The sequence below is a fragment of the Polypterus senegalus genome, chromosome 1 (genome assembly GCF_016835505.1).
Source record: "Polypterus senegalus isolate Bchr_013 chromosome 1, ASM1683550v1, whole genome shotgun sequence".
Lineage (NCBI taxonomy): Eukaryota > Metazoa > Chordata > Cladistia > Polypteriformes > Polypteridae > Polypterus > Polypterus senegalus.
This window is the reverse complement of record NC_053154.1, coordinates 338,849,119-338,866,090: the sequence shown is the minus strand read 5'-3', so window position 1 is coordinate 338,866,090 and position 16,972 is coordinate 338,849,119. Positions and strand designations below refer to the sequence as shown.

Genomic DNA, 16,972 nt, shown 5'->3' with positions numbered 1-16,972 from the left:
CTGTGAGGTGGACCTCAGAGAAGTTCACGAGAAGCCATTTTCTTACAGAGGACAGCGCCGTGTCACCTCACTGATGTCGATGATTTCTTTTTGTAATTCCTGCCTTTCTTTATTTCATTTGACGCCCCTTTCTGTTTTATTTCATTTCATCCCAAACTCATCTCAGTGTTGATGAACTTCTCAGCAGACTTACAGTGTTGTGTATTTCAGTCCACGTTTAACAATAGAAGTATATAACGCTAGATAGGAATTCATGTTTGTCTGATCGGTGGTCTTGTAGTAGCACAGTGATTGGTGGTCCGGCCTTCAGCTCTGGTGTCACAGGTTGGTTCTTATCTGTGTTGCCCCTCACATTGACAGCCCCCTGTGACCCTGAATTAGATAAGCGAAGTTACAAAATGGACGGTGGTCTCAATATTCAGGGTCTCAGATTTCTTCTAAAAAGTCTCCATCGGCTTTGTGCTGCTCTGACCTGACACAGAGATGGACAGGCGATATTAATACAGAGGGTCAGTGTGTGCAGGGGCAGATGACCAGAGGGGCTGCGTTTTACCATCGTCATTAAGATCGGGATTGAAGTACGGATAGAGGGGCTCAGTGAAGGAGTCTGTGAAGGTGTAGAGGTGAGAGCGGGACTGGGCATTGTAAAAGGAGACCTGACCTTCATCATAGTCCAGAAAGACCCCCACTGTCTGGGGTTGCACCTTCAGGGGAGAGGGAGAGAACGGCCAATGCCGGCTGCGTACTCGTTCTTATTCCTCAGCCACACAGTCCAGTATCCATTATCTGGGCTCAGGGGATCAACCTCCTTCCTGTTGACCGACTCTCTGGCGACTCCTAAAATCCACTCAGTCTTCCCCCCGACCTCCACCTCCCAGTAGTGTCTCCCTGACATGAATCCTCTTCTGGCCAGGACAATAGGATAGCGGTCAAACCTCTTGGATTGTCCGTCACTCTCTGTCGTGTGTCTGTGTGTCTCACTTCTTTCCCGTCTTCAGACACAATGAGATATGGATCTGCAGTCTCAGGGTCAAAAGTGACATCAGCTGAGGAGAAGAAAGAAGACAAGAGGAAGACATCAGGAAATCAGGGGACTTGAGGAAGACAACAACACATTTACACTCCTTGGAAGGACCTGAACATTAAAAAGACAAAGACGTCAAACAGCACGTGTTCAGTTCTCAGCCCACCAAGCCCCACGTGTGGCAGTAGAGGCTGAGGTCTTCCTGTTCCTTAACTAGCAGCTCATCTGCCTTTAAACACACAGAACAAGCAGCCATCCATTGTCATAACCTGCTTATCCAGGGCAGAGTCGAGGGGCAGATGGAGCCGATCACAGCAGGCATCAGGACAAGGCAGGAACAACACATGGACGGGACGCCAGTCCATCAGCGGGCAAACACTCAGACACACATCAGGGCTAACTGAGCGTCACCAGACCACCTAACCTGCATGTCTTTAGAGCACACGGAGGAGACCCTCTCAGTCACAGTCAGAACATGCAAACTCCACACAAGGAGCCCCCAGGATGTGAACCCCAGTGTCCTTACTGTGAGACGGCAGTGCTACCACTGTGTCACTATGTCACCCACACAGAGGGACCTCAGCCATTAACTGAGACCTGGGGGACAGTCACAGAGCTCACAAGGTCCTGCTTGTCATGGTCATGAAGGTGACACGTTTAACATGAAGACACAAAGACTACAGACACAGAAAATGAGAATTTCATGAGCAGCTTATCAACCGTACCTGCTGAGCTGCATATTCTCCTCCATTCTGTAAAATAATAAATAAATAAATAAACTTAATGAGTCCAATAAAGAGTGAGACTTGAAAGACCCCCAGTGACTCCAAGTTCAAATATTGTACCTGCATTGGTGACGCGTTGTGACTTTTCTGCAGAAGAAGAGAGCTGCGTTACTGAGTGAATAATCAGGTGGGTCAACTTAACACATCATCTCTTCAGTTCTCACTCGCTACTTTCATTTACTTTCATTTTCTCTTCTGTAATCTTAAAATATCTTTGCATTTCAAATCTCCCTTCATAAAGACCCCTTATAATAGACAGCAGAACAATGGAAATGACAATAGCTGGAGTGCCAAGCACAGACTGAAAGTGGATTTGCAGAATTAACAGCCTACTGGCCTTTGGCTTTGAATCTGCGTGACGTCTGATGAAGAAGGAACAGAATTATTTATGATTATTAGGAGTGGAGGTCCTACTGTGAGACTTCTGACCGTGTCCTCGTGACCACAGAAACACAGAAATGAACGCTGCAGGTGTAATTAGTGTGACTGCAATACAATAAGACACGTGCCAGAAGACCCTCGTCTTGACCAGTTTGTCTCCTACTGATGGCCTTGCTATTTGTCTTCTCCATTGTCAGTTCAAATGGCTCCTCAGTGCCAACTGCCTGAGTGTCGGTGACCAGAAACAAACTGCTGTGTGAACTGAGAGATCAGAGTGACAGTGGAGGACTGAACTTCTATCAGGTGACATGTGATGCCCACTTCACGGGGTCCTGCTCACTCTTAGGGGTTCACAGTTACAATAATGTGGTGAATCCAAATGTGAGGACAGAAATCCAAATGTTTAATAATCAGACTGAGTGGAGCAGACGGAGCTTTAGAATAAAACAACAGCAAACAAAGGATAAGGAGGACTCTTGTGTTGTGTCCAGTACTACTGAGGTAGGGTCTGAGCCCCAGGACCCTCAAACTGATGGACCAACGATAAGAAGAGTGGACTAAAATAAAAGAAGAAGATGAGAAGAAAACACAAGGCACCTTACTGAGTGGCGTAAATAAGATACGAGAGGACAGCACAGTGGGCACCTCAGGGTGTGTGTGAGCTAAGAACGTTCAAACAGTTCTTATAAAATACTGACTCACTCTCAGACATGGAATCAAATACAAATCATATTCATAATAATATTATCAGGAAAGCATCCTTAGACTCCAGAATGTTTCTTAGTAAAGTGCCTCTACTTGGACTTGTCATTTCTAGCACTAATGTTTCACGTTCTTATTGTGTCCTTTGAATTACTAAACTCTCTCCCTCTATTTAAATCTTTAACAGTTTTGTTTTGCATTTTAATACAAAGAAGAGAAATCTTTTCTTACCAATTTCCTTGTGCAGGAAACATATAGGAAGGAATCCAACTGTAGACACAAAGAGAAGAACAAAGTGAACATCTGAGAAGAGAAGTGGGACTGACAACACCAGTCTCTCCATGGATGAAGGACACCTCAGATGAATATTTATATATACTGTATATTGTGAACGTCATACCGGATGGAGTGGCGTCCCAACTGGGGTGAAGGCTGATACTTTGTCCAGCCGGAAGGTACAGTGTCCATTTTAGGATATCCTCCTCCCTCCGAGAAAACTCCATCCTTCCTACTACCTCCGACAAAATATTCCTCCTCCCTGCGAGGAATCCCCCGTGACCCCTCCTCCCTCCTCCCACCTTCCACCGCTGTCCGCTCTCAGTTCTCAGATGTCAGTTTTCTGTCATCCACCTTCAGCTCTCCGTCAACACCCACAGTCCCCCTGCCTCCCGCACATCACGGCATTTTCGTTAATGAAGTGACATAATACTCCAGCTCCACCTTCTTCACAAGTTCGTTCGCCGAATTATTTGTCAATTATATTTACAGTAAGAATTTACAGCACGACTCAAACGTCGGAACAAAGGTAAATGATGTTGTTGAGTGTCTTTTAATACTGTGTAAGCATACATATTAACACGTCTGCATTAAAACGTGTGCATTTACGAGGTGATTTCTCAGGCTTAAAAACTCATCTTTTATTAAAAAGTTAAACGCAAGCTTTTTTCATTCTGAAAGGCACAAACCACGTCGGATTTCAGCCGTGAAATGCGCGAAAATTTCGGTACAAGACATAAATAAGCGCAACATATTATTAGTTGTATTGTATACTTAAAATACATATAGAAATGTGTTCATCGTTAACTAATAGTATGGGATGGTGTTGTTCGACTCAGCTACAGATGCTGATGGAGGCCAGAACTGCTTTGGAAAAATACGAACACCTTAAGGCCGATCTGGAAGAAGGTAGTGCAGCGCCTTGATTTAAACGACTCCATGTCTTGGTGGGTTTGCGTTGCTTGTTGTCAATATCTTTACACCTGTTTTTAAGGCTTATTGACTGAAAGGGGCTTTCATGAAAAAGGTTAGGGCTTTGCTACAGGATACACCTTCCACAAGTCAAGGAAGTTAAAATAAAGGCGTATTGTTTAAAGTAAGAGTTGTGAGGTGTTGTCATGTAATAAAACATGTTATGTTATCCTCCGTTGGTGTCTGACGTGGTTGTATCTGCTGTTCAGAGCTCTGGGGCACCCCTAGTGGCCACAAAATATACAGCAATATGTCTGCTTCTGAGGTTGACTAGGGACATTGTCACAAGTGAAGACTTTTCAGGTGACATACATTACATACGATACCATATTTATATGTAACCTTCAGGAGAAATGACAGAGATGTACGATTTAGGAGATCATTGTTACGCAGATGACACTCAAATCCATATTGGGGTAAACCTCCACCACTACTCTCCTCACAAACTGACTCCATGAAACAAAGTCAAGGGTGCAGCAGATGTTCCTTCAATCAAATTGCTTAATGACTGAGGTTCTTTAATGGGTCCTTCTTCTTCTGTACAAAGAGTTCATCTGTTGATAGAATTCTGTTATCACCTACCATTAATGTCTGTGACCTTGGAGTTATTTATGACAGTCAGCTCACGTTTGATGCACACACTAAAAACATTACCAAAATGTATTTGTTTCATCAGCACAAGACTGCAGGACCCTGAATATTTCTGTTACTATCTGCTTCTGAAAAGAGAATTCATGTCTTCATCTAAGGCCCTTCATCATTGAGATTATTGCAATGCTCTTCTCTTTGGTCTACCAGCAAATTCTCTTAAGAAGCTCCAGTAAGTGCAAAACTGTGCTGCTCAGACTCGTACCCATACGTCACTGAACTGTCACATCACCCCTGTACTGGCGTCACTGCACTGGCTCTCTGCTCACAAACACGTCACATTTAAAACTCTCATTCTAACACACAAAGAAGTCAAAGGCACAGCCTCTCGTCACATCTGTGGCCTCGTCAGACCCTCCATTCTGCTGGTTCTTTGTCCCTGCAGGAGGAAACTTCAAGTCATGGAGGATGAGAACTTGATTTACAGAATCTAATGACGTTCTGTTTGACTCTCCTACTTTGTTTGGATTTATTACTGGATGTCACAAATTGGTTTTTACTTTGTTATTTACTGCTTGTGTGGTGGGTTGGCACCCTGCCTGGGGTTTGTTTCCTGTTAGGTGCATTGGTGATCCTAAATTGTCCTTGGTGTGTGCTTGATCTGGGTGTGTGTGCCCTGCAGTGGGTGGCGCCCTGCCTAGTGTTTGTTTCCTGCCTTGTGCCCTGTGTTGGTTGGGATTGGCTCCAGCAGACCCCTTTGACCCTGTAGTTAGGATATAGCAGGTTGTACAATGGATGGATGAATGTTTACTGCTTACTTTATACTTTTTTTTCTTCTGTTCTTGCTATACCTTATTGCACTCTGGTTCAAGAACAGTGTATTACAAATAAAATGTGCTATTATTATTGTTATAATTATTAAGTGAACATGCTGGCACAGAGGTTGGCACTGCTGCCCAGCCCAGTCAGTGTGGATGCATCTCTTCTGTCTGCTTGGCTTTCTCTGCCGTTTATTCCAAAGAAGAACAATAAATATGTTAAGAGTATTAGTGTGTGTGTGTTTGTGTTTGAGTGTGTGAATGTGTGTGTGTGTGTGTGTGTGTGTGTGTGTTTGAGTGTGTGAGTGTGAGTGTGTGTGTGTGTGTGTCTGTGTGTGTGTGTGTGTGTGTGTGCGTGAGTCACAGACGGGCACCTTACAAATGGATTTCTACTGCCGTGTGTCAAATCTCTGCTACTGTTAATTGAAATCAGAAAACAGATGAATGAATTTTAGATTCAAAATCATAAAATAAATTTAAAAAGCTGTTTATTTTTATTGTTTTTCGTTTTCTTCCCTATTCACACATGAAGCACCAACACAAAGGAGACACAGAAGACTTCACTGAACGTGGTGGGCCACATTGGCTCAATGCTGACCATTTTCAAATCGTCTCCTCTTCACATTCAGGCCTGATCTCCCATTTTGAATTTCCTGACCAGTTCACGTTTATTCAGTCACTTCAAGGCCTTCACTAATTGAACTGCTCAGATATTCATGGACTCTGAAGACCCCTGAGAAGCCACCTCACCATCACAGGAGACAGATGAGCAGTGGCCAAGTAGAAAGAGGTAAATCAGCACAAGTCGAGCTCCTCAGACCAGTCCTTGATCAGAGTGTCTCATATCTACAGCCCTGTGCTGACTCACGACTAGAGAGAGGACTAAATGTGTAATGGAGGAGCCATTTGGCACTCAGCACACGTGACGTTAGGTTTGTCAGCCCACAGCACTCAAACTCCAGGTCAGCTCCTGGTATGATGTCTCCAGTGGACAGTCTGCATGTACTTCCATTGTCAGAGTGGATTTCCAATGTGGACTCCTACAGCCGCTAACTGTGAATTGTGTGATCAAAATACAAACTGACTGACACATCTCAGGATTCACCGATGACAGTAAAAGCCACAAAGGAACTGAAATCAAACTGTACTCACCTATTGAATCATATCTGGTGTTTGTTTCTAGGGAAGACAAAAAAGAATATAAAGATGAATTATTTATGAATAACTTTACCATTTACTGAGCAGTCTGTCTGTTCTGATGTCGATGTGAGATCTTCTGTCCTCACCTCTCATTCTTCTCCACAGAATGACCAGCAGGGGAGTCACCACTAAACAAAGAACCAACAAGACACAGAAAGCCACCAACCAGCCAGAGACCCCTGGGGAGAAACCTGCAAAATGAGGGGAAGACGTGTGAGTCTGTGAGACAGGAATGAGGTTCAGGTGAGGAAAACACAGAAGAATCCATCAAGTGGGACTCCTTCAGGCTAAGGGGAGCATCATGAGAGCCTGCATTTACACCACAGATGATGTGCTCCTGTAGCTGGAGCCTGGGACCAAACACACCTTCACACCTTCACATGTCATCAGCATGTCCATCAGCCCTCTCGTTCTCCATCATTAATTATCCAGTATCTCACCTCCATTAATGTCCACTCAGTGTCGTTCTCCTCCAGTGTTTGTCTCCTACGTCTTTTAATCTACACGTTTACTTTTCATTTCTTTGAATCACGTGACACAGATATATATGGGGGTCCACTCCTAGACTGAGTCACAACTGAATTTTCTATTTTTCTATTTTCACGATGGCCTTGTCTCAAAGTCGCACTGCTAGCCAACTGTACCTGACATTGTAGATTTGTTCACGTGTGTGTGGTGATGTGAATTCCTGTATTTCAAAGTTCCAACTCTTATTCATATTTCATTTCCACTTATGGATCTTTTCTTTTAATGTGCATATGGCACATCGTTTAACACTACATTAGTTACTACATTGATTTTCCAGGTAATTAGTAAATGGGAGCCTAGCTTTTAGAGCTGATCTACAAATATGTGCTTTAGTGCCACATTCTGTGTAAAAATAAAAGTGGCTATGCTGCTAGTGCCACACTATTAATGACGTACTGTAGATGCCAAGTCCGGAGTGCCAGTCTGGCTTTGGTGCTTTACTTCTCATCAGACAGCTGAACACGTTGTACTCCTCCTTCACCGGGAGGACGCTGCTCACTCTCAGAAGACCCTCGAGTCCCGCTCTGACTTTATTGTGGACTGTGACGCCACGCCTGCCCCATTCATGTCCCTCCAGGTGACTTCTGGTTGGGGGTTCCACTTCTCAGCCTGCACTCCAGTCGGGTCTTCTGGCCTTCAGTGGAGCTCATAGAAATGGAGGGCTGAGCACCTAAAACTAATGAAACACAAAAGAGTGGAAGATCAGTTAAGAGAAGAAGAAGAAACACTTTAACATCAGCTGACATGGCATACGGTTAGGAATGAACTGCTCAAATAAAGGACTTTAGTTGTTTTAGTTTGGAGTGTAGGCTTTGATTTTATTTTGTTTGACTTGTTTCTGATCATTTTATTTATTGCTTATATTTAATGAAACTTGGCAGAGCGTCGGTTTGTAAATGCTTGGGACCAACTGAGGTAAGTTGGCAGGTTTGGAGACTTTGAGGACATTTCTTTGAATGTCTTGACACTCATAAATAAAGAGACCAGCTATTGAAATATTACTGGCCTGGACCTGAGGAGTTTGTCACCTCAACAGTCCTACAAACCAGAGGAGCAGCACCTTTGACCTCTGGAGTCCAATTCCTTGGCATGCTGTCTGTGCTGGGAGGCTTCTCAGGTGACCTGCTGTCCCACTTGATGTCCCACCTGATGCATCCAGTGTCAAGTTTTAGAAAGGGTCTTAACCCACTTTAGGTGTAGTTTAACTATCTGTGATCTTCTGGTGATTTCTAATATTATAATTGTGTATATTTCATTGTTTGTGTCCTTATGTATGTTATGTTTAGAATCTTGCTCTGTGTATTACTTACCTGTTATGTTTTAGCATATCTAGTTATACACCTTATATCATTTATAGAGTTTCAGGGCTGCAGGACCACCAGAGATGATGTTTGTTTGTATCACACAATGTTACTGATTCAAGGTTTTCTCATTTTTAATGGTATTTTGTATTTTATTCTGGTTTGTCAACTTTTATTTTACTTCAGTTCTTTGTATATTCTGTGTTTGTCTTTATTTAGTGTTTGTTTCCAATGTCATATATTCCCAGTTGTTCTTTCTGTGAAGAGCTGTGATAAGGTGAGTTAGGTACCAAGCTGAGGAGCAGAACTGACAAGGTAGTCTTCTCTGACGTTCTGCCTGTGCCACGCGCCAGTCCAGGTAAGATTGAGGAGATTAGAAGGCTTAACGCATGGCTCAAATCTTGGTGTAGGGTAGAAGGATACAGGTTTATGGGGCATTGGGACTCCTTTTGGAACGGATGGGACCTGTTAGCGTGACGGGTTACATCTGAACTGGAGGGGCACCAATGTATTGGGGAGGCGTATGTGTAGGCTAGTCGAGGATTGGAGGGCAGGGAGTTTAGGACAGGCCAGATTTAGATCTATACATGGAAGAACAAACAATGGTGTAGAAATAAAAATGCATAGTAATGTAAATTTTAAGCAAACACGTAAAGATAGAAGGATTAACACATTAAAAATAGCTTGTCTTAATGCTAGAAGTATCAAAAATAAGGTAAGTGAGTTGGAGTTGTATGTAGCAGAGCATAATTATGATATTATAGCAATAACGGAAACCTGGCTAAATAACAAAGATGGGGATGAGTGTAACATAGAGGGATACACATTTTTAGGAAGGATAGACAGAACAGAAAAGGAGGTGGGGTTGCTGTTTATGCCAAACAGGATTTAAATGTAAGTCATCTTCAGTTGGATGATGAGCCCCATCTTAGTGAGGACATGTGGCTTCACCTGGAAAATATTAGGGAAAAGGTCTTATTTTAGGAGTGTGTTATAGACCACCCAATTCAGACAGTAATTTCAACACACATCTTTTAGTAATATCAAAAGGCAAGTTTACAGGGGATATTATAGTCATGGGGACTTTAATTATCCAAATATTAACTGGGATAACCTTACAGATGGAGGAGCACAAGAGCAGGAGTTTTAGAAGTAATCAGCGACTGTTTTTTAACACAGCATGTTAAAGCACCAACAAGGGGTGAAGCCTGTCTGGATTTAGTATTCTGTAATAATCAGGATAGAATTGAGGGTGTAGAGGTGATTGAACCACTAGGGTCAAGTGACCATAATGTAATACAATTCTCAGTATTTTGTAAGAGTACAGATGCAAAGACTAAAATTGTTAAGTTGAACTTTAGTAGGGCTAATTTTGAGCAGATGCGACAAAGTCTAAGTAGGATAGACTGGGATAAGCTTTTAAATGTGGAGACAGTCGAGGAGCAGTGGAACAGGTTTAAAAATGTTTTACATGTAATGCAGGACAGATACATACCTAAATTTGGAAGTAATAGGAAACTAAAAAAAACTCCACGATGGATTAATAAAGATTTAAAAAGAAGTTGCAAAGGAAAAAACTGCTGTATAAGGCATATAAGACTAATGACTGCAAAGAGAACCGTAGAGCGTATGAGAACATGAGGGCAACCATTAAGAAGGATATCAGAGAGGCTAAAAGACAGTTGGAGAGGAATATAGCAGATAAGGCGAAAGAAGACCCCAAGAGATTCTTTCAGTATTTTAGTAGTAAAAGAACAGTTAAGGAGGAGGTCAAGTTCATCAGGAATAGTAAAGGGAATTAAAAGATACAGACAATGAAATAGCAGATGCCCTAAACTTACATTTTTCTGAGGTGTTTACAAGTGAGCAAGTGGATAACCTCCAGAGGTAAACAACTACTAAGGAGGTACTGAGGGATTTGGAAATTGTAGAGGGAGAAGTGCTGCTCAGATTAAATAAGATGAAATCAAACAAATCACCAGGCCCAGATAATATTTATCCTCGTGTTCTTAAGGAGGCTAGTGAGTACATATATAAACCCTTGACACATATTTTTAGGAAGTCACTGTGCACTGGAGAGATTCCAAAGGACTGGAAAATGGCAAATATCATCCCATTATATAAAAAGGGTGACAGGGCAGATCCAAGCAACTATAGGCCAGTAAGCTTAACAAGCATCACAGGAAAATTAATGGAAGGAATTATTAAGGATAAGATTGAGCAACACATGACAAGGACAGGAGTTATTCTGAACAGTCAGCATGGGTTCAGAAGAGGGAGGTCGTGTTTTACTAACATGTTGGAATTCTATGAGGAGGCAACAAAAGGATACGATCAAAGTGGAGCTTATGATATTATTTATCTGGACTTTCAGAAAGCATTTGATAAGGTGCCACATGAGAGGTTGGGCATCAAGTTAAAAGAAGTGGGAGTTCAGGGTGATGTTTTTAGATGGGTGCAGAATTGGCTCAGACACAGGAAGCAGAGGGTGATGGTGCGAGGAACCTCATCAGAACTGGCGATGTTAAGAGTGGTGTTCCACAGGGGTCAGTGCTAGGGCCGCTGCTATTTTTAATATATATAAATGATTTAGATAGGAATATAAGTAACAAGCTGGTTAAGTTTGCAGATGATACCAAGATAGGTGGATTAGCAGATAATTTGGAATCCGTTATATCATTACAGAAGGACTTGGATAGCATACAGGCTTGGGCAGATTTGTGGCAGATGAAATTTAATGTCAGTAAATGTAAAGTATTACACATAGGAAGTAAAAATATTAGGTTTGAATACACAATGGGCGGTCGAAAATCGAGAGTACACCTTATGAGAAGGATTTAGGAGTCATAGTGGACTCCAAGCTATCAACTTCCAAACAGTGTTCAGAAGCCATTAAGAAGGCTAACAGAATGTTAGGTTATATAGCCGATCTGTGGAGTACAAGTCCAAGGAGGTTATGCTCAACCTTTATAATGCACTGGTGAGGCCTCATCTTGAGTACTGTGTGCAGTTTTGGTCTCCAGGCTACAAAAGGACATAGCAGCACTAGAAAAGGTCCAGAGAAGAGCGACTAGGCTGATTCCAGGTCTACAGGGGTTGAATTATGAGGAAAGATTAAAAGAGCTGAGCCTTTACAGTTTAAGCAAAAGAAGATTAAGAGGTGACATGATTGAAGTGTTTAAAATTATGAAGGGAATTAGTACAGTGGATCGAGACTTGTATTTTAAAATGAGCTCATCAAGAACACGGGACACAGTTGGAAACTTGTTAAGGGTAAATTTCGCACAAACATTAGGAAGTTTTTCTTTACACAAAGAACGATAGACACTTGGAATAAGCTACCAAGTAGTGTGGTAGACAGTAAGACGTTAGGGACTTTCAAAACTCGACTTGATGTTTTCTTGGAGGAAACAAGTGGATAGGACTGGCGAGCTTTGTTGGGCTGAATGGCCTGTTCTCGCAAGTGTTCTAATGTTCTAATGTTCTAAAGGAGGAATGTACTACATAAATAAATTGTTTCATTATTAATAATAATAATAATAATAATAATAATAATATTATTATTATTATTATTATTATTATTATTATTCAAGTATCTCATCATGGGACCGGTCACTCATATTGGCTGACTTTAACATCACCAGTTCACCCAATTCATACGTCTTTCTATTTGAAAGGAAAATCAGAAAACTAAGAAAAAAAGTTAAACCTGATGAGGAGGTAGAAGTGCAAACTCTACACTGACAACAAGTGTTCATGGGAAGTGGACATGGACTTCATCAGGCAGTAGATCTAGCCACTGAGTCATTGTGCCATCCCATAAATTAACTAGAAACAAATGCACACTGACCTTCAACAGTGAGTGAGACCTGAGTCTCCTCATCTGTAAGTCCCGAGATCACAAGACACTTGTAGAGATGATCATCAGAAACACGGACATTTCTGATTATTAGAGACACGTTGCCATTCTTGAGGTTGTCTCTGCTCAGAGTTCTTCTTGTGTCACTCTGTATCCTGATATTGTAATCGATGTATAACAGCTGTGGTGACCTGAAGTCCGTTGTAAACCACCTAACTTGAAAGGCCTCAGCATTAAGCGCTGGTGAGAGGGAGGCTGGCAGGACCACATCTTCACCGACATAAGTGACGACGGGCTTAGAAGGACCAACAACGATGAAGCTGTCTGGAAAGGAAACCACAGGAGTGGAGTGAGGACCAGGATGTGATTTGTAATTTAGAAAAATGACAAAAGTTAATGAAAACCATGTTAGCCTACTCATAAATGCTTCATTATAGTTTCATCTTTCTAAATAAACTGTACTTAAATTATTTTTCTAGGTTTAAAATATTGCAAGCCATTAAACAAAAAACAATAAAATTCTTTCTCTTACTTTTCTTTGACAAAAAAGCTTACAAATAAATAAATATTCTTTGTAAAGAGACTTGCTTCTGCTGAACTTTACTATGAAGAGAAATGTGTAAATAAAGAGTATGAAACATTTAGCACACTTAAAAATTAACAAAATATAACCAGCCATCCATCCATACCTGCCCAGGAGATATCTGTGTTGTGTAGAAACAATAAGATAAGAAGAGTCCATCGCATCTGAAGGTTCATGGCTGAAACACAAAGAAGAGCTCATTGTACCTGTGAAGTCAGCTCCTCTGACAGACTGGTGTGTAAAACAACTCACAGATAAAACTGCGTCATCTCCACTTCAAATGACAGGAGCAGAGACCACCATTTATATCATTTGTGTTTACATGTTAATAACCCTGGAGCTTTAACTGACATTCTTTACTTGATTTACTGTCTGCACACTTTGGTGGACATGAAGCTTTTCAACTCGACTCTCAGCTCTTTTATTTTAATATTTCTATTTATTATTTCATTGATCTTTACAATAAGCGCACTTTCTCATCCCAGTGAACTCACAGTTCTTCACTTATCTATCCATCCATCCATTATCCAACCCCCTATATCCTAACTACAGGGTCACGGGGTTCTGCTGGAGCCAATCCCAGCCAGCAGAGGGCACAAGGCAGGAAACAAACACTAGGCAGGGCGCCAACCCACTGCAGGGCACACACACCCAGATCAAGCACATACCAAGGACAATTTAGGATCACCAATGCACCTAACCTGCATGTCTTTGGACTGTGGGAGGAAACCCACGCAGACACGAAGAGAACATGCAAACACCACACAGTGAAGTCTCAGGTCTCCTTAGTGCGAGGCAGCAGCGCTACCCACTGTACCACTGTGCCACCCATCACTTATCTAGTTTGGTTTTAATCATTTCTACCACAATGGCACAGGAATGACACTCTGTCATCAAACTGGCAGACATCAGTGGTACAGCTGTGGTCTGTCACATCCACCTTTGCCTTATTGTAGCCCCCCAAAGCACATCGGCATCAGACTGGCCCACCCAGTGGTCACCAACTGGAATTGGTTCTTTTCTTCTGTCTCTATTGTTCTGGACTGGTGAGTCCTAGAAAGTATGAGATTCACTTTAGAGAGATGACCAGCAGATGAAAGAGGAAAGCAAAGCCGTTATGAATGTAGGAGGACATTTCCTAAATAAAGAACTGAGGCCAGAAGAACAAAAAAGGGGAAAGAAAATATGTGAGGTGAAATGGAAGAAAGTTCAGAAGCCTAAAAAACAAATGGTGCCTCCTTCGGCTATACGGTATTAAAAGGTATTTGTGAAAGGTATTCCTTTGCTCTTTATAATTATAATTTACAAGCTGGACACCATTATTTTATACCAGAAGAATTGTGACATCGAGTGACATGTCACCAGTAGTCATAGAATGACAATGAAAATCTGCTGTCAACACAACATGGTGGTAATCAGGCCATAAAATGATATAAAATCTCTAAATAAAAATGAAAACATTGAGATAAACAGTATGGACAATAACTAAACCTTTGAAAATGTAAAATTGATGGCCTAAATTCAGATAACAGTTTATTAACTATAAAGGTCTACCTTGGGTTGGTTGCTATTTTATTCATGAAAGTCACAGACATTGCAGTTTGCCCAGAAGTGACAATCCTGATCTTTTAAACGCCTCTTTGAACTCAGACAGGCCTTCAACACTCGACATCTCCAGCGTCAGATCACACAGCCTCACTGGACTGGCACAACTGGTTCTCTCTCTTAGTGATTTCTCTTTCTTATTTAACATTCATTTTTCAGCCCATTCAGTGGAGTCTTTTACAGATCACAGACATGAGACCTCCAGTAAACGTGCTCATATCTTTGCTGATTGAATGTAATATTGTTGTTCATTTCACACTGGCTGCTATGCTGTATATGATGTTCATGTTTATTATGTTAGCAATGCCATTTGATACTAAACTTAGGTACAGGACTTCATTAACCAATTCATTCATTTCTCTCTTTCTCTCATGTGTACTCCTGATGTGTCTTCACCGCCCACCATTTCATGAAACACAAGACTCCCAGTTGTGCCAGTAGATCCAGTAATCAAACCAACAAGGAGAGCCTGACAGCCCAGTTGTTCTCTGCTTATTTCTACTTTCATCCTAACACACCCTGATGACACCGTAAACTGTCTGCACTCCTGTTTCCCCGTTCATGATTATCAGCACACAGCACAGTCAGATCTCATAATAAGTTTGAATCATCACACCTACATTTCTAGGAGTGACAATATGCTGGAGACGATCAGTTCTTTATCTTTTGAATTGAAGGAGCTGAAGGAGCCTGTGGTGGAGCTGAGGCTAACCTACATCTGTAAAATCCTGATCAATGTTCATAATGTTCATTAATGTTTGTTATGGTGGTCTTGACTTGAGTTACTTTTACTGGTGAAAACTCAGGGTGGACAAGCTAATTCACGACAGCACCCTGATCTCATATGAAGTCCTTCTGCTCTGCTCATGGCTCCTTCACTAAACACACACTTCATCTGCACGACCTCAATGTAAACTTGTGTAGCAGAAGCCAGTTACACGTTACTGAGTGAGTGAGCCTCCAAATTACAATTCTTATCACTCACAACCTAAGGATTCATTTACAACAGCAATGCAATAAACGTCCATAATGTCTCCACTTACTGCTTTCACTTTGTTTTCTCTCCACTCTCCACGTTTAGAGCTCACACATCACGAGGATTTGTCCTTCATCAGCGGTCTGTGAACTTCATGCCCAATATGTCAGCCTTTCATGTTCTTAATGTCTTATAAGGCTGTAGAAGGAGAAGATAGCGTGTAATAAAATAAAAGGAGTTGTATAAAGTGTTCCTACTCGGATAACCTTCTCTTTCGCTTTTAAACAGCAGCCTGCCAACACTAACATGCCTGAGACTTAAAGTGACAGAACCACATTAAAATAAAATGGCCTGTGATCTGACAATAAGACCCTCAGCTTTTATCAGATCTCATGAGAATTCTGTGCTTTTATGATCTTTTTTAGATTTTTTAACAAAGCAGGGCACACACTTATCACCCTTTGTTTAGATTAGAAGCAGACTTGTGGTGTGAGGATCACGTCAGCCCAAGGAAGGAGAGGAGACCAGCAGAAGAAATCAAAATGGAGTCAGGGCATGCACTTGATTTATTAGAGAATAAAATACATTGCTGACCTCCTCAAATGGTGCAAAAGAGAAACACAGGGAATAAGGAAAAGATGAGGAAGTTACAGTCTGCAATAATCTGATTAAATCCAAAGCCAACAGGATATCTTCAGTGGGCTTCTTCTCAAAACTGGAAGAACAAAATGTATTCATGAAATGCAACAAAAAAAACAAATAAAGTTGTAGAAAAGAGAATCTGACCTCCTGCTGGTGAACATCTCAATAAGCGTTGGGTTTGATTTGACGGGACACACGTCTATGATGTGAACTCAGAAGAAGTGAAATCAAACTTAACACTTCTAGAAAATCAGAATCCACAGAATGAAACTCTTATGACATCTAAAGACGGCAGGAGTTTGTTAGCAGGTACAGGTTAGGGTTGTGAGGTGGACTGTCACTAAAACTGGAGAACTTCACTAGTAACACTGAGGATGTGTGAGAACATGTAAGCAGTCTTCATCTTTTACACTCGTTCAGTTTCAGTGCTGATATTATTTTAGATTTGTTATTAAATCTGAGGCTTCAGTTAAAGCTCAGTGTGTCCTGTGGTCACATTCTGACTCGCTGGTGTCCTCCATTGCCTTGCAGCAATTCACATGCAGCCTTTATTAGGCAAAATAATAATAAGAATATTAATATTAATAATAATAATAATAATAATAATACATTTTATCTATATATAACCTTTTCCATGTTCCAGGAGTTTGCTTTTCGAAGTTGCTCTGTAGTTTTGTCTGAAGGTTGACCGTTCTGAAATATGCCTCAGTTTCTATTGTCAGACATTTCAGA

At 41.4% G+C, this 16,972-nt stretch overlaps 1 protein-coding gene and 1 pseudogene across 1 annotated transcript; both read right to left on the bottom strand.

Moving 5' to 3' along the window:
• Nucleotides 1-497: 497 nt before the first annotated feature.
• On the bottom strand, nt 498-7,791 carry LOC120518431 (annotated as a pseudogene).
• A 46-nt stretch (nt 7,792-7,837) lies between these two features.
• On the bottom strand, nt 7,838-15,855 carry LOC120518345 (butyrophilin subfamily 1 member A1-like). The gene is made up of 4 exons (XM_039741144.1): nt 15,666-15,855; nt 13,124-13,195; nt 12,426-12,758; nt 7,838-7,950 (listed from the first exon to the last, which is right to left on the bottom strand). Exons 2-4 carry the CDS (start codon nt 13,191-13,193, stop codon nt 7,838-7,840), a joined length of 516 nt encoding a protein of 171 aa, XP_039597078.1. The 5' UTR covers nt 13,194-13,195; nt 15,666-15,855.
• Between the last annotated feature and the right edge of the window lie 1,117 nt (nt 15,856-16,972).